General features: G+C 40.0%; 1 protein-coding gene across 6 annotated transcripts in view; it reads left to right on the forward strand.

Moving 5' to 3' along the window:
• The window catches only part of FGGY (FGGY carbohydrate kinase domain containing), a 302075-nt gene that overhangs the window by 231546 nt on the left and 42763 nt on the right, over positions 1-27766 (forward strand). For all 6 annotated transcript variants that reach the window (XM_086753837.1, XM_086753835.1, XM_086753839.1 and 3 more), the window contains 2 exons: positions 3389-3492; positions 25046-25153. In XM_086753837.1, coding sequence (XP_086609963.1) covers positions 3389-3492; positions 25046-25153 — 212 coding nt within the window. The remainder of the gene's footprint in view (positions 1-3388; positions 3493-25045; positions 25154-27766) is intronic.

A 27766-nucleotide genomic window follows, 5' to 3' on the forward strand; every position in this document is an offset into this window, starting at 1 on the left:
GGCATCCAGCAGAGTAAGACCGCAATGGATAGAGACAGTCTGCTTATGCTAGGCCTGTTTGTCAGAATATGTTTTCCCAGATGGCACCACAAACACTAGCAGACTCCTGAAATCATTGCCAGGAGCAAAAAAAAAAAATGTATAGGTTGTTGTTAGAGAGGAAGAGACACATTACAGATGGAAGAGTCAGTAACGCAATGGGAGAACCTGCATGCTAATCACACAGTAACCGAGTGGAGTCTGGGAAAAGAGGAAGGTTTAAGATGGAACTCATCCTTCTTGAATCTGAGAAGAGTAATAAATAGGTAGGGAAACTAGTAGAAAAGACAGGAAAAAGGAAAATATTTGGATAGCGAAAGAGACAGCAGGGACAAAAGGAGAGCTGGTGAGTGCAAATGTATGTAAAGAAAATGAGTAGTGTGGCTACATCTCGAATACTGAATAGCTCTCCTTCATCCATAGCTATTAATAACAAGAACCTTGACGTTTTTCAAGTCTAGTTTAACCTAAAGTGTGTAGAATACAGAGCTGAAAATCCTAAGGGGAAAAACAGAAAAGCAAAAGGAGAACACAGATAATAGAACTAGGAAGCGAAACTGTGTTCTGATTAAAAGATATTAAGGATGGCAAAGCACTAAAGCATATTTATCTTTTAATAATGATAAAAGAGGCACAGAAGAAAATAAAATAGAGAAGATATATTTGAAACAGTGAATTCAAATTTGAAAATATTGGAAGTAAGCAGCTCTTGTAGTTGGTGTAAAACTTTTGTTTTGAAAAGGAACTGTTGAGTGTTTTAATGCTTACTCTGCTGTGATCTGTATTGAAATATTGAGGTTTACAATTTGTTTGGAGGATATGACTTGTATATTAATAAGCATTAGTTTAGTTTGTGGGACAACAACCAGTGGGTGTCATTATTCTTATTCTTGAACACATTCTGTTGGTTGTTTTAAAAATAGTCTGTAACAGCAGAGTAACAAAAAGGGCTCTTTCGTACCCTGCAGGCTAAACCAAAATGACATGATGGACATCTTGTTTTCAGTGTTAATAACTTTTGACACATTGTTCAGATTTGCTTTTGGCTGGATATAAAGTGTGGTTTTGCTGGACAGGTTCTTGAAGTTTATGAAGGCTTCAAAGTTTTGAGTAAAATAAGGTAAAGATAAAGAATTATGTAATATATATATATATATATCTGTGGAGGTCATCTGTGACTCCTGGATCAGTCCATCTGATAACTATTATGGAAAATTCAAAATCTAAAAGCAGAGGAGTTATGTCGTATATTTTGACCTACTGTAGCAATTTAAAAGAGCCTACAGATGAAAATGTGAGTATGGCAGGCCAGTCTTCTGGGACTAGACTCATAAAAATAGTGTTTACATTGCACCTTTTAAAAAGACATCAGCATTGTTTCAGCAGCAGTAAATGATTTATTGTGCAGTATCTAAAATACTTTGTCACTGTGGAAGAGATCCAAAAATACGCATGCTAAGCATTGCCTGCTTTTCTAAAATCTCTCCTACAGTTTGTGTGATATCCAGACTTCTTGTTCTTAGTCTCTCTTGAGAATCTTCAACAGATTTTGAGTTTGCCTCAGAGTGTGAGAAATTCCAACTAAGTTAAAGGTGAAAGTGACTTATACCAGCAATTAAATTATTTTTAGCAACTAAAATATCTAAGCTTTCATTCTTATGAGAATGTTCCAGACTTACTTGCTGTCTAACTTAAATTAATCACAAATAGAAAGACTCTAGCAACTCTAAATACTGGTAAAGCCACTGAGAAATCTCACTGATTTCAGAAAGGTCCAGAATGCATATTTTGCAGAATGCATGTTTTCTTAGTGATTAAAAATATCTAAACATGAAACTCTTCAATTTTGTATTGTTTATGAAAATACATTTGCAACATATGCTGACAATTCAGTTTAATAGAGTTGTTCCCTCTGAAGTGTGAACAATATTTTAAACTCCTTTAAGAAATTCTGTTACAGTGTTGCCTAGTACAGGAAATTGCCTTTGAGACAACCCTATCCAAAATTCTTTATATGAATTCATGCGTATCTGTGTTTGAGCTGCGAAAAATAAAGCGTAAGCGGTAGAAGCCATACTTTGAGCTTTCTTTTGTTCCTTGCAAATGAACTCTGTGTATGACAGCTATGCTACTACACAGTTACAATCCAGCTAGGATAAAAGGGCATAGGGACAGATTTTTAAAGACTGTACAGTTCTAGACCTTAATTTTCTGATTATTTAGGTAACTTCCAGCGATGGTAATACCATGATAACCATGGCAACCACGATAAGACAAACCCAACAGACTGATTTAATAACAGTATCTTGCAGTAGTGAGCTAAACAAGAAGATGTTAAGGAAATGTAGGATAGTAACCAGCAGTAACACTTGGCATTTTTCACAGTGTCCAGCAAGTGTTTTCATGGTCCTTCTACAGTGAAGAGAAAGGTTTTTATTTTTTTATTTTTTTTCAGCAGAATTGGCAAACTGGTCACCAGACTGCGCATTGCAGATGGAGATGCAGTGCACAGTCTGGTGGCCAGTTCGCTGGTTGAAAAGTAATGCTCAAGAGAAAAAAAAAAAAAAGACAAACAAAAGAATATGACTTGTTGGGCTGGAGAGGGCAGGATTTCCACTCTATCCTCTCCTTAAGTGAATTAAGCGGGATGTGCTGCATGCTGAAGCTTGGCGGTAGGTCTGCCCCATGCTGTAAGCAAGCTCCTGGCTCCTCTCTGGCATCTCCTGGTGTATGTTTCCGTTGCGGGCTCAGTGCTTGCTGAGTTTGTCCTCCTTGCTCTCCTGTCCTGCACGCAGGAGCTCCACAGAGCCAAGCACAGTTCCTCTTAGGGAAGGAGTAATCTTCCTTTAAATGGTTCTGTCTGACATGGACAGAACAGCAGCAGCAGCAGTCAAGACAACAAAACTGGCAGCCTTCCAGTCTCCTGCCAAGTTACCCCTTTCTCCAGCTTATCCCCTGACAAAACACATCATGCAATGTGTGCATGATAAACTGTGAACAAATAAATATCTCCGCAGTCTACCATAGTGCCTTCCACAACAGGACAGTCTTTTATTCTGCGTGTTGGTGTACTACCGGACAGAATAAAGGTCAGGTTGTAGTCAAAATAACATTTACAAGTTATGACGGTAAACATGAACAGAGAAGAAATCATCTTGTGTCCTCATGTATCTGGAATAAAAATACACTGTAATCTGATTTGATAAAATAACTTTGTTTATTGACTAAGTACACTTTTTGATTTGTAGCAGTGTGAGCTACTTGGCAATTATTTGCACCCAGAAAAGCTCTGTTTTGTAAGGGTTGGCTTGCTCTTCTTTAAAGTAGAATTTTAATTTTGTTTTAATAGGAGTAATTGGAGCAGATGTGAAAGGACATAACCTGCCGTGTGAAAACCAGCCAATTACATCCCGAGTTGCTGTGATCTGTGGAACATCTTCCTGTCACATGGGGGTAGGTCGTATGCGTAGTCCTAATTTGTACAGAATATAATAACTATTTTTTTTTTTTAATAGGAAGAATGACCTTTGTGCTTCTCACCCTTTTCCCTGATTTTTTTTCTGGTAACTCTATCTTTACCTTTGGATATTAATTATATATTACCATGCATTTGCTTTTAAGCAAGAACTTTAATAGTAGTAGAAATCAATACTGAAAAATGACATGGAAAGTAAAAACCATGATGCTGGAGTGGCTTAAAGAGCAGCCTGAAATCTGAGCCAAAGTCTCTGAGCTTGAGTTATCCGCGACAAGCTTGTCACTAATGTATTACAGAATAGTGTCTTTGGAGAAGGAGCGCATATCTTCAGTCACAGCCCTTTCCTCCACCTTTTTGCTTAATCTATATAAATCCTTCTACCTCTGGAAGTTGCTGTGATGTATAGAATTATGATACATATCAGAAAGAAAAACCCTGATAAGCAATTTTTACTTTGCTAATTTTTCTCAGTGAATTAATACAAAAGCTTTTTCTGAGATTGCAATTAAAATTTAGTGTCTGCTTTTGAAATTTATACCTTTTTAAAATGTATGAGTCTGAAAGCATTCCATTTAGATAAGTACCCTTTTCTGCCACATTTTTTATTTAAAACTCATTTCGATCTTAAATTTAGACTGAATGTAATTTGGGTTTTTCCTAAACGAGCAAACGGCAATGGGAGTGCTAGAGATTTTTAGAGAGGACTAACATGCTTCGTGGAGAGAGCTCCAGTAGAGAGAAAGAAAGGAAGCTGGTAATAAAATGTCAGGCTTAACAGTAAGTTAAGCTGTCTTCGTAGTAACAGCATGACTTGTGATCTTGTCACATGGATTGTAGTTCAGCAAAGCATGTAAGCACGTGATTGAATTTAAAGATGTGAATAATCTCAGTATTGTGAAGCAGTGCATTTAACAAAAGCTTAAAAAATCCTGTAGACCACTTGAAGTATATGTAGATCCCTTCCTAAACAACAGTTTCAAACCTCAAACTCCACCACTCTTAGCTTACTCTGTCTCTGAAAAATTACGTTGATATCTCTTTCTCTGTCACAGGGCAGGTAGGGCACACTGCAAATACCAGCTCTGTGGTAAGAAGTCACCCTTTAAGCTTGCCACTACTTCTGTTATTTCCGTTCTTTTTTTGATGGAGGTTTCTGCCCTTTCAGAAGAAGCTATTTGTGTGAACTCTTGCTAACCTGTTTCTTTTAGCTGAGGTAGTTTAAATTGTTAAAATGAGTTGGGTTAATAGACCTGATACTGGACCAAAATGAGCTGAGGAGCTCTCAGACAGTTTCCCCAAAGGTCTAAGGGCAATGTTGAGCAGCTGGAAATGGGCCAGCTGGCTCTAACTGATTCCTTTAGTGTAACTAGTGGTGTAGGACGAGGAGATGTGTGTGGTTAATTATTAATTTTTAATATATGTATATTGGTTCTAACATAGACCCAGTTCACTACTATAGTTTGTTTTGCTTCCCAAACTAGAGCATATCAGTATAAACTTTCACAGCACTTTTTTTTTGTGTGTGTACTCCATGACCATGGGAGATGTGGCTCCATTAAATACGGTAATGTAACAAAAGTGACATGATAAAGTCCACGTTGATGTTGTTAATCAATCTTTTGCTCTGTCATTACAGCAACCCCAAAGTCATACACAGACTCTGCTCCATAGACAAGGTAGAACCTTTTAAGGCTCTTAATCACTTGAATGCAAACTCAGGAAGAGATGCTTGTGCAGTTTTTGGCTAGATTGAAGTAGATTTTTATTTAAATGTAACTACTCAGCATTTTATAATAATTTCCTTAACTGCCTTCCTTCACTCATCTGTTCAGAGATATAACAATCTCTAGCCAGCAGACAGTAAATAAATTTTAAACTTCTCTGGATCTAATCTGTGAAAGGACTTTGTTTTACCGTTCTTTTGTCTATTACCTGCATAGACTGCATGAAGAGAGCGTAGAGCACACAGAGCAGTTGTATTTGTGTTTTAATGAGACCTATATGCAGCTGCATTTGGCTGAAATTAGCTGTTCCTTTTTTTAATTAGGGCTATAAAATGAAAGTATATTATACTTGTGTTTTGATAGAAATATATATTTTTCTCTCTCCGTGTGCACCAAGGGACCCTCAGGGCTACAGAGATTAATCATCGAGTTTAATTTAATGCAGTGGGAGAGAGACCTGTGTGGTCAGGCGGGCATCAAAAAGTGCCTTTGATCTGCCTCAGGTGCACCAAGCCCCAGTGAGCCAGCAACAATAATACCTTTGTGAGATGATCAGAGACGAGAGAGAGAGAAAATGGCCTGTGTGGAAACTCAAGGCCGTCCTTTGTTGTGGTTCTGGCAAACGAAAGAGCCAACTGTCAGGAGAAATTCAGAAAACAGAAAGCAGGGTGAAAGTACAGTTGGATTTCTTTCAAGGGATCATAACAGGAAACTGTTCAAAATCATCTGCTATGCCTTTCCCCCCCACCCTGCCTTCCTCCTTTTTTTGGTGAGGGCAGAGGTACTATTGTTGGGGTGTGTGTGTTGGTACAGTATTTCCCTTCTCTAGACCAAATACTCCGTGAGTCACAGAAGCAGGTATTGCTTGAACACAGCATTTACTTTAAACTTTTAAGAGGAACTACTCCATGACCCAGTTTTCATTACCTCAAGGACTCTAGAGATCTTGAACAAAAGCCTTTGCTAATCATGCCTTTGATATTTCAGAAAGTACAAATGTGGAACCTAATTTTACTCACGGCTCTAATAGTTTAATTTGTGGTAGAACTACCGTTTCTAAGTGAGGATACGCTTTTGGAATTAACCACTGAGAGTTTGGGGCAATCAGATGCACACAAAGCATTTTGTGTTTCTGTTGAGATACTTGAATAGCTCATGAAAGAGGCAAAAAGCAGGTTGTAATTAGGTTACTGATCCACGTCCAGGTCTGAGTTGGTAGTTGCTGAAAGTCGCTGCCACCTCAGGGCTCATCCATTATCCATGAGGGAAAAGAGAAGAAAAGATGGTTTTCTGAGTATTTTTGGACAGTTATTCATTTTGCATGATTCTCTGCTGCCTCCTTCGCCCTAGCAGAAGTCATCGGCAGAATTTGCATTCGGAATGGCAAATAAGCTGTCCTTTTACTCGTGAAGGATTGTCCCTTAGTTGAGGGCTGGGATTCATTTGCTGTAGCTTTGATCTGTCTGTGCAGCGTTAGATATTCCTTTCAAGTGACGGCTACTCAGCGGCTGACTTTCCTGAGTGGGCTGCGGCTTGTCATCACGCTTTGTAGACAGGGCCTGTAAGCTCCAGCACCCACATTTCGTTTTGGAACTTTTTGGATACTTTCCTTGTGTAGCCATGGCGACTACACAAAATACATGAGTAGTTTTTCACAGGAAAATAGCAGCAGGTTTGAAATGCTCTTGAAATAAGAGCTTGCATGTTATTTCTAACTAGTAGTTTGCATGGGTCTAGCAGACATGCCCTAACTTCTGGGAATAAGGTAATTGGTTTCCCTAAAAGCCTGTCTTCCTGCCAGTGTATTATGGGGTTTATGAGATATTATGAAGGTTTCAAAAATCCTTTGTTTTCTTCTCAAGCCTTTCTGTGGTTGGAGGGATTTCAGGTACAGATCTCTCTGTTATCTCCTCCTAGTCCTGAACACAGGCACGCTTGCCCCTTTTGCAGATGTGTAAAACCACTAAGAATTGAATTAACTCCCAGTTAGCAAACAGTCGTATGAACAAGCACTGTGACAGGGTACTTGTACACAGAAATTTCCTGGTATTCCTTGGAGCAAGTGATCCAGCAGTACTGCTACTTCTTTCTCGTAGATAAATCTTGCAGTTTCCTATACCTGATACCAGCACTCTTTTTGTGGGTACTAAATTCACATAATAAAACTGTGTTTTTCCTCAAAGTAAAATATTTCATCAGACTGTAAGGTTTTTGTCAAAGAGACTACAGGTTTGACTAAACCTATGTGACGCCTAACAAACTGGGACCAGGCTGGGACTGGTTTTTGGTAGCCAGAGGCTGTGAAAGGAATTTGAAGTAATTTTAAATGGTAAGCAGAAATAAATGATAGTTTGGAGTGGGAAAATTGAGAGTGCTGAGGGTTATGGAGTCACTAGGGCATAGTGCCTCTTCCCCCAGACTGGGACTTTTGTGGAGGACAAGGATGATGTGCATGCGGAGCTGCAAGATTCAGAAATACTGAATCCTGTTGTGAGAGAGAGCAGGGATCTTCTTTTGCAACACCCCTTCTTCTCTTTTGTTGTCTGCAGTATGGGATCCTTACTAATCCTGTCTGTGTACAGGATATGTGCTATTTATGCGTATTGAATAAAATACCCCTGTTCATAAAATGTATATAAACTCCAATTTCTGCCTGTTTAGTGGTGAATTAGGCTCGCTTAGAGATCAGTGTTCTGCTTTGCACTTGTCCCGGTACAATTGTTCCGTTATGAAAATACTTGTCACTCTTGCTCTAACACCTTTTTGGATTCACAGCTGAAGGAAGTAGCCAGGGCAGTTTCTAATGGGAACATTGTTTGGCCTGATTTCAGCTTATCGAGATGGGGGGCGGTGAATTTGCTGGTATTTTGAGTCCCAAATATACAAGGTTTGTGTTGCTTCCTATCCAGGGTCTCAGGTTTAGTTTTTTTTCTGTCTTCATTGGTGATGTGGTCTGCGTACTACTTCAATCATTCCTTCTTTATCAGGTCTCTATACTAAAAATTTCTTTTTTTTTTTTTTTTTTTGAAATTGTCAGGGAATCTTTACAGGTTTAGATGGAGTCTCTTCCTTTGCATCTGTTTTTATTACTTCCATGACTCTTGTCATTGGGAACTGACTCACCTGGCTTGGTGAACCATTCTTTTTCCCTTGGGTGATAATGTGTATGTGGTTTGAAGTTTATAATTTAGTCATATTTTAAATTGGAGAGGCACAAGTAATTTATCTTCTGTCTTTTCAGATTTACTACACGATGTGAAAGACAGAGCTTGAGCAACTACACAAACAGCAAAATGAGCAGATCACTTAGTTGTCCCAGTGTTTATTCTGGATTATTTCAGGAAGAATATCCCATTCTCTCTTTTACCAAGCCTGACTAGTCTTTGCCTGTTTTCTGCTAAAGGAACTTCAGCCCAATTTGCTTATTCTAAATTTGTTCATTTGATTCTCGTGATGACTGGCAAACACAATAGAGCTTCTTTGCTCTACAATATCCGCCCAAGCTGCCAGCTTTGTTCACACAAATAGAGTGTAAAGCACGTTTCCACCCCCAAAGCATTCACAGTACGTGTCCTTTGCAGTACATCCTGGAGTGGAGACTGCAGAGACATGCTGGCTCAAAGTGTTCTCGTAGCCTGATCTCCGTAATCTCGGTGGGAGCCAGACCAGCAAGTGGATTCAGTATATTTTGGCTCTGATACGAGAGTCTCCTCTTCAGAACATGCCACGTTGTTAAAGCAGCAGACTTTTGAGTAATTACTATGCAGGGACTCCTCAGCTGCTTGAAATCATCTGTGACGAGGGGAAAACTTGCAGGGCCTAAATAGGCTGGTACTTGCTTTGCCAGCTGTATTTAATCTGGCGGGATGGCACCAAGCAACGTGTTTCTGGAGGGTGAGTTGGAGGACTGCGTGCAGCACTTCAGCCTCACGCTCCTCAGTCGCTGCTGCACATGCATCCCTGACACGAAACGTGCAGTCTCCGAGGGGACAGGGCCAGAAGCCCAGGGCAACGCGTCTGAGTGCCAACTGGCTGTGACCCAGGGTTTAGCAAAGGCAGCAATTTGTCCTTCTCCTGACCAGGGGAAAGGGGCTGGGTTTGGGAGGGTCAGGCAAGCGGGGAGGAGAGGGAGGAATGCAGTAGGGAAAAAACACAAAACAAAAGCAAAACTATTGAAGCTAGGGCAGCCTAGACAAGTTTTTGAAACTATCTGTGCAAGGTTTATGAAATTGATAAGTGCCTGCCCTCTTGCTTTTTTAATATTCTTCTCTTCTGTCAGGCCTGTTCTGCACATGAGTCACAGTGTTAGTGTCTTTCAAATGGGAGAAATAAATTAGTATCACAGGAACCTCTCCCTTGCTCTGTCCTCATTCACTTCAGTTCTGCTGGCTTATATATTGCATTTGGCAGCAGTCACAGCACTGACTTCCCAGCTAATAAAGACGTTTTGCATTCAGGGAGGGCTGCATGAAATGAAAACCACATTTACTTCATGACTGCTGTTACAGGTTGCCTGTCCTTAGTGTACACAGATTCGGCGTTCCGAGGAAAAGGTCACAGAGCCTATTCAGGTGCCTTTTCAGCCGACGACCTTAGAAGGGTTACATATCCATAAAATTGCCGCTGCCTTCGACTTGTCCCTCAAGGAAGTCCTCCACACCCTTTTTTAAATGAGACTGTCTCGTTCCGTGTTCTAGCATCCTTGGTTTGAAAAAGAAACAAACAAAACTGTAATATCCCCTTTGCCGGCATTAATTTGCCATTGTATGCTTTGTTTGCTTTGTTTTGTTTGTAAAAGGCAAGATGTAAAATATTTCTTCTAGCAAAGATTCTTGCTTTTCTGACCTCCTTATTATATTAATAAAAGCTAGGAAGACTTCAGTAGTGGTGGGAGATCATGTGCAGGCAGCCTCCAAAACCCAAAGCACTTAGTTGCAGGACTAGTAAACCACAAAGCTTAAGATCTTGAAATGTAAATAGGAAGTTGGAGAGTTTACTTTAGAGCCAGCAGTGGTGAGTCTGTATAATGTTTATTTCTGCTCGCCTCCCAGCCTTTCCTAAAGCTTGGCAGAGATGAAAGGGAGGCTCTCTCAGTAAATGAGTTATTAAAAATTTTTGTTATGAGCAAGATGCCTTTGTTCCTGGCTTTACATAATTCAAAGCTCAGGTATGTCTTGGTGGCTGGGAGAATGGGATGTTCCTATTTAGCCTGTGCCTGTCAGAGGCATCCAGGTTTTGCACCCCATCACTTCGCTGGTAATCAACCTGTTCAGGGCAATGCAGCTGAAAGCAGTACATAAACTAGATAATGCTCAGTAACATGGCCAGGAAACTCTGCAGGCAACTCTCCTTCCCATTTGTGAACAGACCATTTGAGTTCAAAGACTCAAAGAATAGATGTGGGCAGAGCGCGTGCTTTGAAAACTGTTCTGCTTGGAGACTGTATGAAGGCTGATGTTCTAGAGACGGTTCACTGGCATCAGTGAAAACACTTGCTCTGAAAATTCCAACAGACGTGGCGGTCTCCATACTGCGGTTAACTGCGCACTGCTGTGTGACACAGAGCCGTGTATTAGGGTGTCGGATTTGTAATACCAAGCCTTTCTGCAGCGTCTTCTCTTTGATGGGCTTGGGGTTCTTTGCAGCAGTGAATGAATGGCCTAACAGAGTAGGAACCGTTATTCCAGTTTGATTAGGTGGGAGACGGAGGCACTGCATAGTTCAGTAGGTTTTTAGTTGTTACGTCTTTTTGACAAGCTGCACCTATCCAGCATTTTGGGAATGTATGATGTCTGACTTGGGAATTTTGCCTCGTATGTTGCGAAGTAACTTCTGTGTTCTGAAATGACAGCATTTACACACTACAGACAATGGGATATTGCACTATATGATAAACAATGTGTAAACCAGAGATCTTGTTTTCTTCCTCCTGTAGGTTTTCTATTCTTTTTGATGTAAGCACAATGGATATAAAGGCTTACGCTGGGCTTCTTCCAGGTCTGACTGCTAATAGGGCTCCTTTTCTGTTCCTCACTTCTTTTCCAACATTTTACCTTAGAAACAGTGAGCAAGAGAGACTAAGCTTCTTACGTACTTGTGTTGACACTAGTAAGATTTATCTGGTCTGGCTGCTGGAAATACTGGGCTGCCTGATTTGGGCCCCTCAGCTTAAAGCGCTGTGGAACTGAAAGTTACCTCTTAGTAGATCCAGGTCTAGAAGCGAGCACCTTGCACCTTTATTTCCTAACTATAACAGTTGTATATTTTTATAGGGTTTTGGGGATTTTGTTTCTTTTTTTTTTTTTTTTTTGTAGGAAGGAGATTGTATTCTGGATTCTGTAGCTAGGAAAGTTGTAAAATTGTCTTCCTTCATTGCTGTTCAGATAGCATAGCATCACTCCATTGTAGGGGACAGGATAAAGCAACCTAATTTTGATTCATTCTTCATGGATCATTATTCTTGTTTCTGTTCACAAAAGTCCAGCAGCAGCAGCAGCAGCCCTTCATTGCAATGGAAGATTTTTGTCTTTCCTTTTCTATGTTCTTCAAAGTGACGGTATCAGATTTGACAGGTACAGCACTCTCATCAACGCTGCAGAATAACCAACTCCGATTGCTCCTCTCTAGACCCAGAAGCATGGATTAGCCTGAAGCCTACAGTCTTGAGCAAACCTGAGGAGAGCTGGCCAGGGAATTTCTCTCAGATCACAAGCATATTTATGTATAATGAATGGCCTTTCCAGATCCCTTGTTTATCTTGTTTTTGTGAGTAGGCATGGATTTATTAAATAGCCTGCTTATCCTATGTGCCTAGATCTCACGATGAACCAAAAGGACTCCTTTTTGTGCTCCTTTTCTTACAAGAACTTAACTGAACTGTAAAAGAATAACGAAAATACAAATGAAATGAGATATGATAAGGGATGTCCTTGGTCATTACTGAGGTCGTCTTTGGGCCCTGAAAAAAATTAAATAGAGTTTTCAAGAGAGTACAATAATTCTATGACAGACAACTTAATAGTTTTCTGTTAGTTTTAAAATTTTTGAATTAGCCGTATTTGCAATAAATACTGTGGAATTTGGGATCAAAATCCCAGATTTTCTTTAGTGTTGCTGGTTTGCTGTATGATTCTGTCAGATTGTTGTCTGTCTTTAGTTTACCCACTTGCAACACGAGCATGAAACTGAAGCTGTGCAGAGCTCTTTCTAATGAAGGGTGTAAGATGTGAGTGCTGGGTATGAAGGACTGTGTCCAAGGTGGCAGAGATGCAGTGGTATTTCTAAGTATCTTTGAACTTTCCGTAATAGCAACCAATCCCCCAGTTGGGCAAACTCCATCGATATTTCAGCAGTAGATCTCTTGCTAAAGCTTTTTTTTTTTCTCCATTTCCAATTTTATTCAGCCTGTCAAGAATCAGTAGTGCTTCATCTAAGTTTCCTCTTGCTGCTCCAGCTGTGGGTGAGGGAAGATCTTAGATGGGGCAAATTTTATTAGGGAGAAAGTAAATCTCTTCTCATATAATCAGTCTGGAAGCAAAATGAGGAGAAGCATAAGCTGCTGCTTTTCTCCCAGTGTCAGCCGGGAATGAGTTTATGCTGAGTTCATTGTTTATAACTGTGGGTGAAGGCCTGAGGTCCTTTCTCAGTGTTTACTCTGTCCTTGGGAGTTTGTCTCAGTAAGTAAAGGCTGAATAAACACCAAGTAAGGTTCTCAGGATTTACCCATTTAGTTATTTAAATGTTTAAAAATATGTTTAAAATAGCATGTGATAGCATATCCCACATAATGTAAATCTACCTCCAGTAACTCAGGGGTCTTGCAGAAGATTTATTTTACCTTTAGGTATGATAATACTGTTGGCAGTGGCCTTCACTAATATAGAGGAATACTTACCTAATAGTGAAAAAGGAAAATAAATATCTAACGGGGGCCTACAAGAAAGCTGGAGAGGGACTTTTGACAAGGCCATGTAGTGATAGGACAAGGAGTAATGGCTTTAAACTGGAAGAGGGCAGATTTAGATGAGATATAAGGAAGAATTCTTCACTGTGAGGGTGGTGAGGCAGCTATGACCTTGAATTTCTGTCCCATCAGCTACTAAGCTCCAAGCTTCTTCAGGATTGTCAATATCTGATTCAATGAGTTGTCTGGATTTGGGTTATCAAGACTTGGATTACTTAGTGTGCATATTAGAGATAACTATGAAAATACTTTTCAAGAGAAAATAAAGATCTTACGATACAAAGCTCCAGGAAAGGGTATGAGACGGGATAGCTCATATCTTCCTACAGTTCACAACTCCACCATCAGCTCTTTGAGAAAAGGTTGGTGCTAGAAACCTCTTATGGAGACCCTCTGTTCCTGTGCTGGCCCAGCATGTCACCCTGCTGCCTTCTAGCCACAGTGGCAAGGACTGGGCCTGCCTTGGACTACCCAGAGGTTGACAGGGAGGCTCGGTGGGATTTTCTTAAGTATCATTTGGAGGTGGAGTTGTTTCTGTATCTGGTGAGTGAGGTGCAGCATCCACCGGTATTTGTGACACAGCTGTTCCATGTGCACAGTTGCTAAACTGTCAGGTTGGGATGAGGTATCACTAGTCTCCTAAAATAAGATAAATCAGTGCTGGAAGTGGTATCTGAGGCTTGTTTGTTTAGGAACCAGAACTGAAGTTGAAGGGCTGTGAGCTAAAGGAATAATTCTGAGACACTTAAAAAACTCCAGTGTTCTTGTAAAAGACTTGCAATGATCTACACATCAGCATTATAGTAAATTTATTTTCTAATGCACAAATGGAGATTGCTAATGTTCATGAAAAATGGGGTATGTTTGTAAACTCAGTCATTTTAGAAGACTTGGTCTATTTTACTGATTGGAAGTAAGAACAGAAATTGGCTTGAACCTCAACTCACTGGACAATTGGAAGAATTATTGTACATTTAGCCTGTTCTGTGCTCTTCCCTAAGCCAACTGTTACTGTCCACTGTAACAACAGGTTAGCAGGCTATATGGATCTTTGGTTTGACTTTTTGGTTTTATTTTTTTGAAACATTGAGAAGAGTTAGTTCATATTCTGATGAGGTTTCAGGAATTCAATTTACCAAATTGAATTGTAGCAGCAAATTGTAGTGTTATAAAGTGCATATTTAAAATGGCCTGCAGTTAGTTGTCTGTGCTAGAAGATTTATAAGCTTCACATAAACTGGCATTTTGTGACAATGAGTATCTATCATTGGAAGAGAAGCAAAAATAAATGGATGGTATAAATTGTTCTAGCCCATTTGAGGCCCCGTATCCCCAGTGAGCTATTGTTATGAGAGGCACAGAAGTAACTGCTGTGAGTCATGGAGCAGCGTTGCTTTAGAAGGGTACATCATAACATTTCAGCAGAGGACACAAGTAGAAGCTATGGTGTAACCAGACAACCTTTCATCCATTTATCAAAACACTTGCAGTCCTCGTTTCAAGGAAGGCGACACACTAAATATGAGAAGGGAAAAAAAAAAAGTTAATCTGTATATCTGTATCCAGATATTTCACTAAATAAAACAATAAAATAAATCAATGCAGAACTGCTAGTGCTTAAGTGCTTAGTAAAAAGCTTCTGAATCCATCATGAATGTGGGGTGGGTTTTTTTTTTCTGTTTTGGATCTTGAAAACAATTTAACAGCTTAAAGGTCTTTTTTTTTTTTGCCAATTTATGTAAGAAACCTTGACCTTTAGGAATACAAAAAGGGATGATATGCTGCTATGTGCCTATTGTATACTTTCCCAAGCCGAAACATAAAATATGCTCAGTGTTAATGGGTACTGATAAAAGGCAGAAGTAAATGTATGTGAACATTCAAGCTTGGAACAGTCAACATTCATCTAGTTTAAAGGCTTTGTTTCAAAGCTGAGCATTCGGCCAGGGTCCCTGATAAGACATTTGAAGTTCTTGCATCTCTGATTTCGGCAGATGGAAATGGTGAACGTTGAATGAGTCTGGAATGATTACCCGTGAATTCATTCTTATTTAACTTCTTCCAGAGCTGAAACTCTGAAGCTCTCCCAGGCTTAGTTCCAAGTTTGCTTCCTGGAATAAACACAGGAGGTTAACCTCACACCCAAGGAATAAAATCTTACAGGGGTGCAAATTTTCCGTTGGGGACACCAGTATTCTTTTCCTGAAAACAGCATCATTCTTCTACAAAGAAAACAAGTACATCCACCCCTCTAACACCTTTTAGTTTATGATATCTTTTTAGAAGATCATCTGGTAGATCACAAGCAGCCTCTCCAGCCCGTTGGTCTCAGGAGTACTTTTCTGCCATCTTGGTCTTTTTGCCCATTGCTCAATTCGAAGGATAGATCTTACTGCTCAGATTTTCTGTTCGTTGGTTTCATTTTTAGCTGAACAGTGTCCAGGACTTGCCTTTTTGTAACAGGACTCTCAGGATCCAACTTCCAAGACGGCAGAGCTGCCTAACCCCAAGCTGCCATTCTCTTCCATTACATGTGAGGTCAGTGACCCTGATTCATATATACGACTCGGGGGTTTTTAGTGCTGATATCATTGCAAGTTTCTTTGACAAAATGAGTATTTAAAAAAAAAAAGAAAAGAAAGAATTTTAAAATCTTTTTGTTTGTCAAGTAACAAGAGTAGGGGCAGATGAAGAAATTAACTGAGTAATCTATAGTGTGTATTTGCACGATGTCAGCAGCTCTGCAGTAGCACTCCTGGCCCTGGTTTCCTGTGGAATGCGCGAGGTCCCTGGGATCTGTCACACAATACGCCACAAAAAGATGATGAGTAGAGGTGGTTTTGCCGGGCAACTGACCTCTTACTTTTGCCCACAATAATTTATTCATGCGGCTGTACCCTAAGACACATGAATACCATACATACCATTGGCTGAAAACTGATGCAGCCTATTGAAAAAAAAGCATGAAGTACCCACAGTCAGCTCAGATGAAGAGGCTGGACCGGGCTGCTGTATAAAAACAGGCCGCCGTGTAGAGGTGTCCGTTGCTCTGTTAAGGAGTCTGGTGAGTTAGTTAGGCCCCACAGCATTCATTGTCAGAAGGTTTTCTCAGAAACACAACTTCAGACTGGATTCTGGTGGCAGACCTCCAGAAAAGCTGCTTGTACAAGTGCAGCCTGTGACCTCTTGCACTCCCTGCTCTTGGCAAGAGCCTAGCCTACTGCATTTTAAAAGGTAAAATAAAATACAGTTGAGTAAAACAGGGAGGCTTTTCGCTAAGTTTCATGGTTTTCTTGTCGTTAGTTTTAAGCAACGTTTTAATTGACATGTTTAACTGTTTTAAGAGTGAAGATCCTCTGATTGATGGGGGAACCCTCAAACTCTGCTGTATAGTTTCTGCTGGTGGATTAGTTTTAAAGCAGTATGTGGTCATCCCCCTCGAGTGAGGAGCACGTCTGATAAAGTCATGTCCAGTTCTCAGTTTTTGAAGAGTGCCTAAGGAGCTAGTTCGATGTTCTTAGAGATAAAGCGCTGACTGCAGGAGCTGTCTTCAAGAACTCTTGTTCCCTACTTTTAGGAAATGAAGAACATGAACATGCAGAAGCACGCGTATTTCCCTTCTTCTTCTCTGTCTAAGTATCTACTGTCCCTCGTCTGAAGAGGGGTGTCTCACTTGTATGGACATTTTCTAGCATTCTTAATTGTAGACACTGAAAAACTAGGGCCAACGTACTTCCTAAGTCCCCATTTGGGTACCTAAAAAGCTAGCTTCATGTTCTATGTTCCTGAGCCAGAAATCAATGGGAAATGGCAATCTTTGGCTTTTTTGAAAATCAGAGTACTTAGCTAAGAGTCTAAATACACGTGTTAGCCCAGATCTTCAGACATTATAAAACAACATATCTCTATGGAGGCTGGTGGTTAATATGCTTGTTTGCACAAGTGGAGACTTTAGCTCCTAAGGCTGGAAGCACTGGTCCAGATGAATTTCTCTTTATACTTATAAATATAAATCAAGTACAAGTTGAATAACTAATATTATTGTGGTTCAACATATTCTTTCATAAAAATAATAAGACTTTTTTTTTTTATTTCAAATACCTTTCCTTATTTATCCTTGAATAAAAATCTCACAGTGGAAATGTTTAATAATCTCAGTGAAGTTTTCCTCTAATTAGTTCTTGTTATCAAGCCAGGTTGTGCCGTATATAGTCCCATTGCATAACTCACCTGAAATATTTTCAGAGATGAGGCAATCAAGTAGCCTTGGGAGTGTGGTTTCTTTACTGGGCATTAATCACATACCTTGTTTGGTCTGTAGTTTGTAGACCAGTTAATGTTTTATGGAGAATTTAGAAAATCAGAAATAGTTCTGCATGCTTGTCATTCACGTTTCACTGCCCTTCTTGTAAGGGTTACTATTTGGAATAAGCGTAACAGTAGTCCCTAAGAATTATTCTGTGTCTCCTGGTTTTAGATTGTACTGAAAGTTTTGTCTGGAAAATAACTAAAGTGGGGATTGAACTGGAATATGAGCTCCAAATCATCATCAGAACTTTCAGATCCCAGTCTGCATTTTGATGCATACTATATACTTCTGGTAATTTTTACTTAAGGGTGTTATTGTGGTTGTGAATGGTTTGGAATATCACAAAATATTTGTGATATTACCAAGTACAGAGTAAGCAGCAAAATCATAAAGGCCTTTGTTTTAATATTTTCATACAGCTCCTTTGTGGGTCTGCCGCACTTGGAACCTTGCTGAGCTGCTGAATTGAAATGTGCAGGGCCTGTGTTCTTAATGTTATCGTGGTGTGTAAATAAGCAATAGCACTGTCTTCTCTCTCAGCCTCTCAGTTACACTTTCCGGGTGTAAAACGTCCTCCGAGACCCCGCAGGCCAATTGCCTCTGACCCTGCCAGCTAAACAGGCACACAGGCCTCTGCCAGAAGCAGAGGTTGCACAAACTCTATAGACGTAGTTGGACAATCTTATTTTGCTTTGATTCATTCTGTTACCATTCTCATAACTAAATGGGAATCTCTAAGGTTTAGTAACTTTCCAGGTCTCTGGGCTTGGTAAACCTATGACACAGCCTTGGCAACAAAAGGTAGAGCACACATTCAGCAAGGCATTTATGAAAGTGGTTTCATCACATAAGCCAGAATTCTTCAGCTGCATGTAAAGAGATCACCAAAATCATCTGTGGGTGGATGTGTTCAGGCAGAATCCCGAAGTTTGCATTCTGTATCTATGTTGTTGTCACTCAGGAGCTTCCATGTTTCCAGTGGGATAAAGTTAGCTCTGCGCAAAATTTTTTGTGGCCTCCTCTTAATATCATCACAGAGCAAGTCTTGTGCTGTGGATGGCCCAAGGGGTGCCAACCTGTCACATGAAAGATTGCTATGTGACTTGCCACCGCAAGCTATGCCGCTGCATAGCAAACCGATGATGGCCAGGGGACATAAGCTTAAAATATAATCAAATAAATTACTGGTGCTATATGACCTATAGGAATCAGAATATTAATAAATTTTAATTTCTTTTGCCTTCTGAAGAACATTTCTTGTGTTCCAAGACCATATTTATGTGTTTAATAGGTAATCACTACTAATAATAAATATATTTTAAGAAGTGGACTGTACTCACCATAGGCTTAACCTAGAGAATTGCCTCCAGAGTTACAGGGATGCTTAGTTTTAAACCCATTTAGTGCTTTAGAAATAATGCCAGGATGGCAATTTTAGAGTAGGCATCAGTTCGCTCACTGAAAATACAATTGCATGCCCCAACTCCACCCAGTTAATATATATGCCACCAGAAAGTGCTGTTATTAAATCACACGTTCAGTAGCTATTACTATGACCTGTGCTTGAACCAGAAACCTAGAAATGAAACATTCTTGGGTTTCCTTTTGAATTCTCTCCTTTTTTTAATGAATCTCTTTCATTCTTTGTCAGAGAGCTGTGGTCGAATAGCTATATAAGACCCGTCTGTCAGCAGAAGCAAAATGATACAGTTTTCTTAATACAGGATTTTATGCATCTGTGTAAAACCCCTGAATTGAATGAATGTCAGTATTCTCAATCCACAGTCAGTCAGAAAGTTTGAAAGTTAAAAGTCAGCAGAGAAGTTAATGAAAGTATTTGACTTGTCAATGATCAAAGTCCAGAACTGTAAAGAGCATTTATTAGCTGGTGACTGATACAGTGCTTTTCCTTGTTTCCTTCCCTGCTCTCCATTAATATCTTTTTTCATACCTGCCTTAGCCTAACAAAAGCAGCTGTTATTCTGAATTTCTGGCTATGGAAGCTGATAAGTGAGGTGATTTTCAAACAAATTTTCTGACCTAGCTTATAATTAGCAAATGGTTACTCTAAAAAAGGTATGACAGTAGAATGAAGGCTTAATTTTACTTTCATGTAAGTGAGTGTAAGTCAAGAATAGTTCCACAGACCTTTGATTTTTCTCTCTCTTACTGCAAGTAAACAGAGAATCTGATAGTGATACTAGAATGCTGCTGGATATCAGAGGCCCGATATTAAGAAGCAGAAATGAAAATGTAAGAAGGTAGATATATAGCAGTATACTCTTTTAATATAAAGATTTGCTTTTCAGGTAGTAGTCAAATTATCTGATAGGTTTTTTTGTAAGGAGTTTGTGTAAGCCTCCACCAGCAACACACGGTGGAAATTCTGCTGAAACTTATGCTTTCATAAAACTGCGCTCAGCAGTGTGGCCTGTTTTATTTTATCTTGTCTCTGATTACTGTAACATTTACATAAAACTGAGGAGGAAACACAAGCATGTGCCTGACCATTATGGCTGGCCTAGCAAAACAAAGCTAAGTACAATAAATCTCACATTGCGACTTGCTCGCTTTATGGGATGGCTGTATGCCTAGGTGATTCTCATCTGTGTTCTGTCCACTCCTTGTACCAAATGACAGTCCTGAAAGCTGAACTTAGTTTGGGTTAAAGGCACTGACTCCTTTGATTCACTTACATAAGCTGTAAGTTAGCCTCAAAGTGGTAATTAGCGCTGTTTTCCACATAGACTTTTACAATAGAGGTGGATTTTTTTTTTTGCCTGTTTTTGTTTTAGAGGGAGAGGCAAGTGGGAAGGGCTAAACTAAATTAAATACACTAGAGATCTCATATTAGTGCCATTTGAGCAGGTCCTTTCATACTTTAGCTTAGTTCTATACGGCATTATGTATTTTAAAGATATTTTTTGTTTCTGAGGGCTGCCAGATGTGCTGCTGATACCTTCTGATCTTAGATAGTTTGACATTGATTTTCCTAGCACACGCCAGGATTGAAATCTGGTCTGTAACTCATCCAAATGATCTATTCATAACAAGAGTGCCTTCTGGCAGTTGCACCACAGCTGAATACTGTTAAACTGAATTCATCATTTCGTTTGTTTCTGATTGCTCTATAATGTTTACATATCTTACATATTAGTATGATCTTTTATAAAGCACACACTGAGGTTAAATCCTCCCAGATAGAACTTTTCTCTCCTTTTTTCTCCCTTTCAGAAGGTTTTGAACTCTTTTTCCCTTCAAATGAGCAGGAATGTTGGAACTACTTAATACTCATCTCATCTGAAATGGTGGGCTGAGCAAGTAGGGACGTGTGTGTTGGGGAGACGTGGAAAGGTGACATTTTCCTGCAGAAAAGAATCCTTCCCCATCCAGAGACAGAAAAACTGTGAGGTGGAATTGCTTGTCTGAGTATAATACTTCTGTAAGTAAGCATCATCAGGGATGAGGGCAGTAGTCTCCGTGTGAATATGTTCAACTGAAACATTTATAGATGCTGCTTATGCCTAAAAGTGTGACTAAGTTCAGATTCTTCTCATCTTCCATCTTCAAATTCCTGCTGCAATGGCTGTTTTGCAGAGATCATTCTAGCAGGGAACATCCTCTCTATGTTTCAGTTTCACTACACATAAAAAGTAATAAACACTAATATACCTCACAATACGAGTGTGTCACAGGATGATGTTAAGATAAATGGAAGGCAGAAAATCTGAGGTTCCCTCTGAATACGTATTTTAACTTTCAAAGAAGGATGACATCTCTTGTTTGCTTTAAAAATAAAAATCAATTGCCCATAAATCTAAAACAGATGTTGTTTTTCTACTAAAAAGATTAAGGATTTTTTTAAGCTCATTAAAAGAAAAAAATAATGACACCACATTGATCCTTCTATATCATCCTAAGAATGTCTGAAGGCAACAGAGAGCTATGAAAAGGACATGGTATTAGCGTAACAAAAATAGCTATGAGTCTGGCAAATTGTGCTTATCTTCTGGGTTCTGCGGCAAACTTTGCACTGTTTCTCTGACATTGCGCTTATGTCTGGTCATGTGTTTTAGTGGGATTGGGTGGTATGTATGCTCAAACAGAATTTGGACTTTTTATTAAGAAAATTCAAATGCCAGCTGCTGCGTGGCTTGAAAAACTTAAGCACGGTCCAAGTTATTTCAAGGAGGGGAAATGGAAACCATTTGCTACATCTTACGCATATATCTGCGGAAGAATATTCACCCTGTTGCTTCCCAACACCCTGTTGTTGTGTGTCTGTTTTGGGGAGTGTGTTATTTCCCAATTTTCTCCCTTTCCATGTGCATCAAAACCCAGAGTTTTCAAAATGTGAATTAAACTCTTGAAGTGGAAGGAGGATATAGGAAATCTGGTGATGCCATATGCGGTACCAGTAAAGCCCAGCATGATAGCCAACGTTTGTTATTCCAGTTAAAAGTTCCCACAGCAGAAAAAAAATGATACCCTAGCTCCCCACTGGCTGTATTCACCAGTGTGGCAATATGCAGCTCCCTCGTTTGCTCTCTTTATATGTTGAAAGTTTGCTGGAGTGTATACAAATGGTATTTCAGGAGGAAGATGATAGGAAAGTCTCACTGTCATTTGAGAAGAGGCAGCACAGAAATATCCTGTGCTGGCAAATTCCTGTGGGTGTCCAGGAATACTAAACCAGAAGTACTGGCTCCAGGAAGAGTTTGGTCTTTTAACCGATCTAAGCCTTTTAGTGTTATCAGACATATAGGATAATTGTAAACTAATGACAGAAGAAATCTTTTTTTTTTTTTTTTAATAATTAAAAAAACCCCATATGTTGTCCTTTTTGATGCTTAGAACTTCCCCTGATTTCACAAAGCATCTTTGTGCCTTTAATATCCTTAGACTGTTTGGTTCCTTCAGACTGCATAGCGGTTGGATTTTAAGCTTGATACATCTTTAGAAATCCCAGTAGAGTGCCGAATACTGCAAAGTTTGCTGCATATTTTGAGATAAGACTTCAAAAACCCAGGCCCTTTCTGCCCTAAATGTTCCTTCCCACCTATAGAGACACGTGTTATGTCCACAGCTGTAGGATGGGAATGAGATGGGACGCTTGGGTTCTCCGCACACTTCCATCACTAGTTGGGAGCAGATGCTAACTGGGAATTTTGACCTTAGCGCTATGTTCTCAGATAGGTCTAAGAATCAGGTTATTTTAGGATTTGCTTTCTGTTGCACTTCATTTTGTTACTGAAATTGTAAAAGAAGGCTTGCCCCATAGAGGTGTTGAAAACTCAAAGCTGTATTAATTTGTAGTTTTAAGAGAAAACAAAACAAAACCAAATGTCTCAGCAATGTTTTTGACGTAGCTTCGTCCACTTGGAGTCATAAATGCTTTTTAAAATTCGGTGCAGCTATTCTTGCTCTTTAATGGGTTTAGTAAGCCAAAATCTTACGCAGACACAGACACATGTGCACGCATCCATCTTTAGTGAAAGTAAGCCAGCATGTTAGAGCTGATAGGGGAGAACGGAACAAGATTCTCGTATCGTTAGCTGCATACCTAACAGAAATAAGGATTGCTTGAAACTATAGTGGTGTGTTTTGAGAAACCAGTTTCTGTTGTTTGGTTTTCCTACTTAACTTCATGACAAGGATCAGCTGCAATGTAAGTTTATGGCTTGAGCAGCCTATTGTTTCTGCAGCAACCTCCCCGCTGGTGTATTTACTAAACATGTGTGATGCGCAACTGCCAGTAAACTGCATCTTGGAGCGTATTCCCTAGTCGCTAGCAAAAACTATCTTTAAACTTTGGCCTGTTTAAATATAGGGAGAATGTGCATCAAGTTTAACAGGAACGGGCCTGAATTTTTAATTACTTCTCCTCAAAACTATTTTGACGTGAAATCTGGGCCTTATTGAAATCAGTGGCAAACCTCAAGTATTCTTTAATAGGTCTAGAATTTTGCTAATGAAGAGCAAGGCCTAAATAAAAAAAAAACCACATTGTCCCATTGACTTAAGACCTTTCTTTTTTGCTGTTCCAGCATTGTAAACATACAGATGTACTTTGTTAGGGAATTCTCATGTTTCCTCCTCTTGGAGCACCTCCTGCCTTCCAGAGAACAGCAGTTGCAGATTCAGCCTTCCCATTAACATGGACCAGTGGGAAGCGTGTCCATGCACCATGTGATGGTGTAGGACTGCACTGCCATCCTCTTTTCCCTGTGAAATCCTGGCTGCGCATACCTTCAATGTATCTACCTCTGTTGGTCCTGGAAGAAAAAATATGAATCGTGCTTCAAAGAGAAGACAGGCAGCCTGCCAGGGGATGGATGAGCTATCTTCTCCAGTCCCCGCTGCAAGAATTATTAATGTCTTCAACCAGTGAAGAATACATAACTGGCCTGTGTAGCAAGTATTAGGACCCACGTTCCACTGCCCCGTTCCTTGCTGTGCGCTGTGCCTTATTGCGAGATGAGATAGCATATCTCCTTACGCTTTCTTTCTGGACCAGAAAGGAAGTCTAGAAAATCTGTCTACTCTACTGAAAGTGGAACAGCTTTGTAAGTGGAAGGAAAATGTCCTCCACCTTTAAAAACTGGTAATTTGCATCTTCTGAAGCAGAGAAAGGAAATGAACCAGTGTCTCCCACATCCTGAGTGGTCTGACCACTAAAATATTGCATAGGAGCGCGATATCACTGTATATGTGGGTGGTATGTTTGTATGCAAGAGACAGAATACAGTCCTGTACAGTTTCTGGATGGTAGTGCTTAGATATCTACCTTGATGAAGAGTTGTGATGGAAGAAGTGGTTTGTGTAAAGCTAAGCCTTAATGAGGCTAACCTAATGTTTACCCAGGCAGGTGTTTCCCGTTGGCTAACACAAGCCCAGGTTTGGGGCTTCCGCCCAAGGCAGCTAACTCTCCTGACAGCGCTGTGAGAGCACAGAAGCTTGGAGTTCCATGGCAAGCCTTGGGAGCTGAAGCCCACTGGCAGATCTCAAGAGACCTCGCTGTCCTCTGTCAGCAGGATTCCCTCTAGACTCTTCACTCTGAAGACACACCGAATGAGTGCTCTCTAAATACTGGTTGTCAATTACATTGGCTGTATTTTGTGATGACAGTCAAGCAGAGTGTTGTATCTAAATGTTCATGCTAAGTAAGATGTTTTTCTGGAGAAAGAGAGCAGCTTCTCTTTCCCAGTAAAATACAGCTCCTGTTCCTGAGTTTTCTGACTTTCTGCATGGCCAGCCCCAGCTGTTCTGTAAATGAGAGCGAGTGGGGGCAGTTGTGCAATCAGCAGCTGCAGTTGTGTCATCTCGTTTAAAAAGGATGCAAATGGGGACGTATTTCTCCACATTTTCCTTAGAGTAAATCTTGAGGTATACATCACCGCTCAAGTTGGTGACTCCAGGGGAGAAGCAGTAATCGTTTCAGTATTGGTCTCTGATGGCTGCCAAACATTACTTGTGAAGTACCTACTTTGACAGGTAGTTTAATTCACTAGAGCTTTCTCTTGCTTTTTCAGGTCAGTGAAACACCCATTTTTGTGCCTGGTGTTTGGGGACCTTATTTTTCTGCAATGGTACCCGGACTGTGGTTGAATGAGGGAGGTCAGAGTGCTACAGGACAACTGGTAAGTGTTTGGAGACACAAATGGACTCCAGGATGGGAGGTCTGCCATAACTGCTGTCATTCAGGGTAACTTCGCTGTTAATTCAGGCAGAGCTCTGCCTGAAACAACTTCTCAAGATCATAGGAGATAGCATGCTGCTGAAAGCAATAACCAATTAGTTGGTTATTATGTCTCTTACAAACTGTTCATTTGCATACTGATAGGGAATTATATAAAGGGCAGAGCACTAGGGCATGTCTCTCTTATATGATGATGATTATTGTTGTTACTGTTTTACAGCCAAATAGGCATTAATTCTTTACTTTAGCGGGAGGCTGAGATAGACTTTGAGATAAAGAAAATGAAACATACTGTGTTATATAGAAGAACTGTGCTTATTGATGGGAATAAATCACAATGTATTGTATGGACAGAATAGTAATCTACTGATGTGTTATCCTGTCTAGATAGATACTGCATATGTCACCTCAAATCTTTTATAGAATCTCCAAGTTTGGAAAAGACCTCTAAGATCATCAAGTCCTTTCCTTGAGTGCAAAGAGTCTAACTATATGAGGTTAATTTATCAATAAAAACTAAAACCAGACTGGATTTTCTAAAAATGAATTTTCTTGTTTTCAGGGAGGCAGTCAGAACTAAAACATTGATCTCAAATTTAACGAAAGGCTAGATGTGTAGAACAGTATTTAGGCTTGAATCCAAAAAGTGTCGGCAAGACGTCAGTGGCTGCTAAACCCTGAAAGCTTCTAAAACTCCCTCTGTGTCTGCCTGCTCAGTCTGTAGCAATACTGACTGCCTTTAGGGTGCCAAGCTCTTCTTGAGAAACTACAGAAGGTGGGCCCAGTGCTGTGAGGATCCTCTGTAAGCTCACCAAACATACAGGTGGGTCTGGCCTTTCACAAGCTGCAGGCGCAATTGCTCTCTTACTCAGGCCTAGCACCACCCAGCTTTTTAAAAGCCCAGTGATTGGAGTAAATGTCCAGGAAGTAGTAGATTTGAGCATCACTGCATTTATGCATTCCATATGGAACAGTCACTGCACGAGAAACAGAAAGAATACTGGATCAGGAAGCCCGGACACACCCTAAGTGCTAAGCTATGAATTGGTGTTCCCTCCTGTGCTCTCTCCTTGGCCGTGAATCTGACATTCCTCTCTGTACTGTGTCATAGCTTCAGTGGGAGAGTCATCCCTCTTCCTCCCCTGCAGCCTCTGCTTCCCATCCCACCTCCAGCCCATCCTTTGTCTCACAACTAAAGCATGTGTGCACTTTAAATTCTTCAGGTCGAGATGGGGCTAGAACCAAAGTGTCCCATTTTACAGGTGACTGCTACAACCAGAAGTAAAGTTAAATTACTGCTCATAACACCACCACTTTAAAAGGAAAATGGCAAATCTTATGCATTTCTTTGTATGGGCACTTTGAAGAGGAGAAGTCTCTCTGCGCTTAATCCAAAGCGGGTGAAGAAATTTAACTAAGCTCTAAAGAGGATATAGGTGGTTCCACGCTTGAAATGTACCGTGAGAGTTCAGGCGTTTCAGAAAGACGATTTTGAAAATCCTTTCCGTTCCAGTACTAGAGAGCAAGATGTTCCTGAGTCATTAAAGAAATTGCTGGAAAAAAATGTATGGTCTTGTTAGGACCCATAGCAAAACTCAGCTGTAAACATTGTGAGGTATATTAGGAAAGCTGTCTTATTAAAACATTCTTAGAATATCTCATGTGGTTTTCTTGAGGTTGTATGTACAGAAAACACACAGGGAGCTGTAGGAGGAAACAGTAGATGTGCACACTGGTGTGGAGGACAGGTTACGTTCATTATCTTTTGAATTTTAAAGCTGTAGGCTTTTTAAGACGCTGCTTTCTCATACTTCAAGCTGTCTGAAAACAAAAAGAACAGACATGTTGTGGGATTCTTTTCATTGCTCAATCTATGCCCAAAGGTGAATTCTTTTCATGAAATTTGAACAGTCTGTTGAACTCCTTAAAAGTAAAACTGATATACTTCCCTTTAAAAATCTCTAATTAATTTTTTATTGATACAGCTGTGAAAAAGTCTGCTGGATTTTGAAAATTGGTTCAGCTAGAGTCCAAATGAAGAATTAAGAACTTGGCTTGTTTGAAAAAGGTTGTTTATTTTTCTGTTAGATGGGCTTTTGCACTGGATTTTCAAAATTTATAGGAAGAAAGATCTTGCACAACGGAGACAAAGGATGGCATGACATCATTACAAACTGTAAAATAAAGAATAGCAGAAAAGGGTTTCTAGATGCAACCCGCATGTGGCCGTGTCGAATTAAGGGCATTCAGATATCTAACTTCATAACTTCTGTAACGTTTTTGTGTAAAGGGCTTTCATATCACACATGTATATGTGATATTTATCTATAGACTTAATTCAGAATTTATGAGCTGATCCTGTGTTCTAAAGAGATTATGCAAGATCGCAAAATTCAGGCCTGAGCTTTGCTTCTAATGCATGCACATGTTTGAGTTCTGCCTTTGATGCAAATTCAGGAAGAACAGGCATGCGTTATTTTTATTGCTGTGTTCAAATGTGGATGCTTCATTATGCCTTTCCTTACACTGATTAAGCACTAGACTCGTGCTGTTA

The sequence above is a fragment of the Chlamydotis macqueenii genome, chromosome 8 (genome assembly GCF_036417535.1).
Source record: "Chlamydotis macqueenii isolate bChlMac1 chromosome 8, bChlMac1.mat, whole genome shotgun sequence".
NCBI classification, from domain to species: Eukaryota; Metazoa; Chordata; class Aves; order Otidiformes; family Otididae; genus Chlamydotis; species Chlamydotis macqueenii.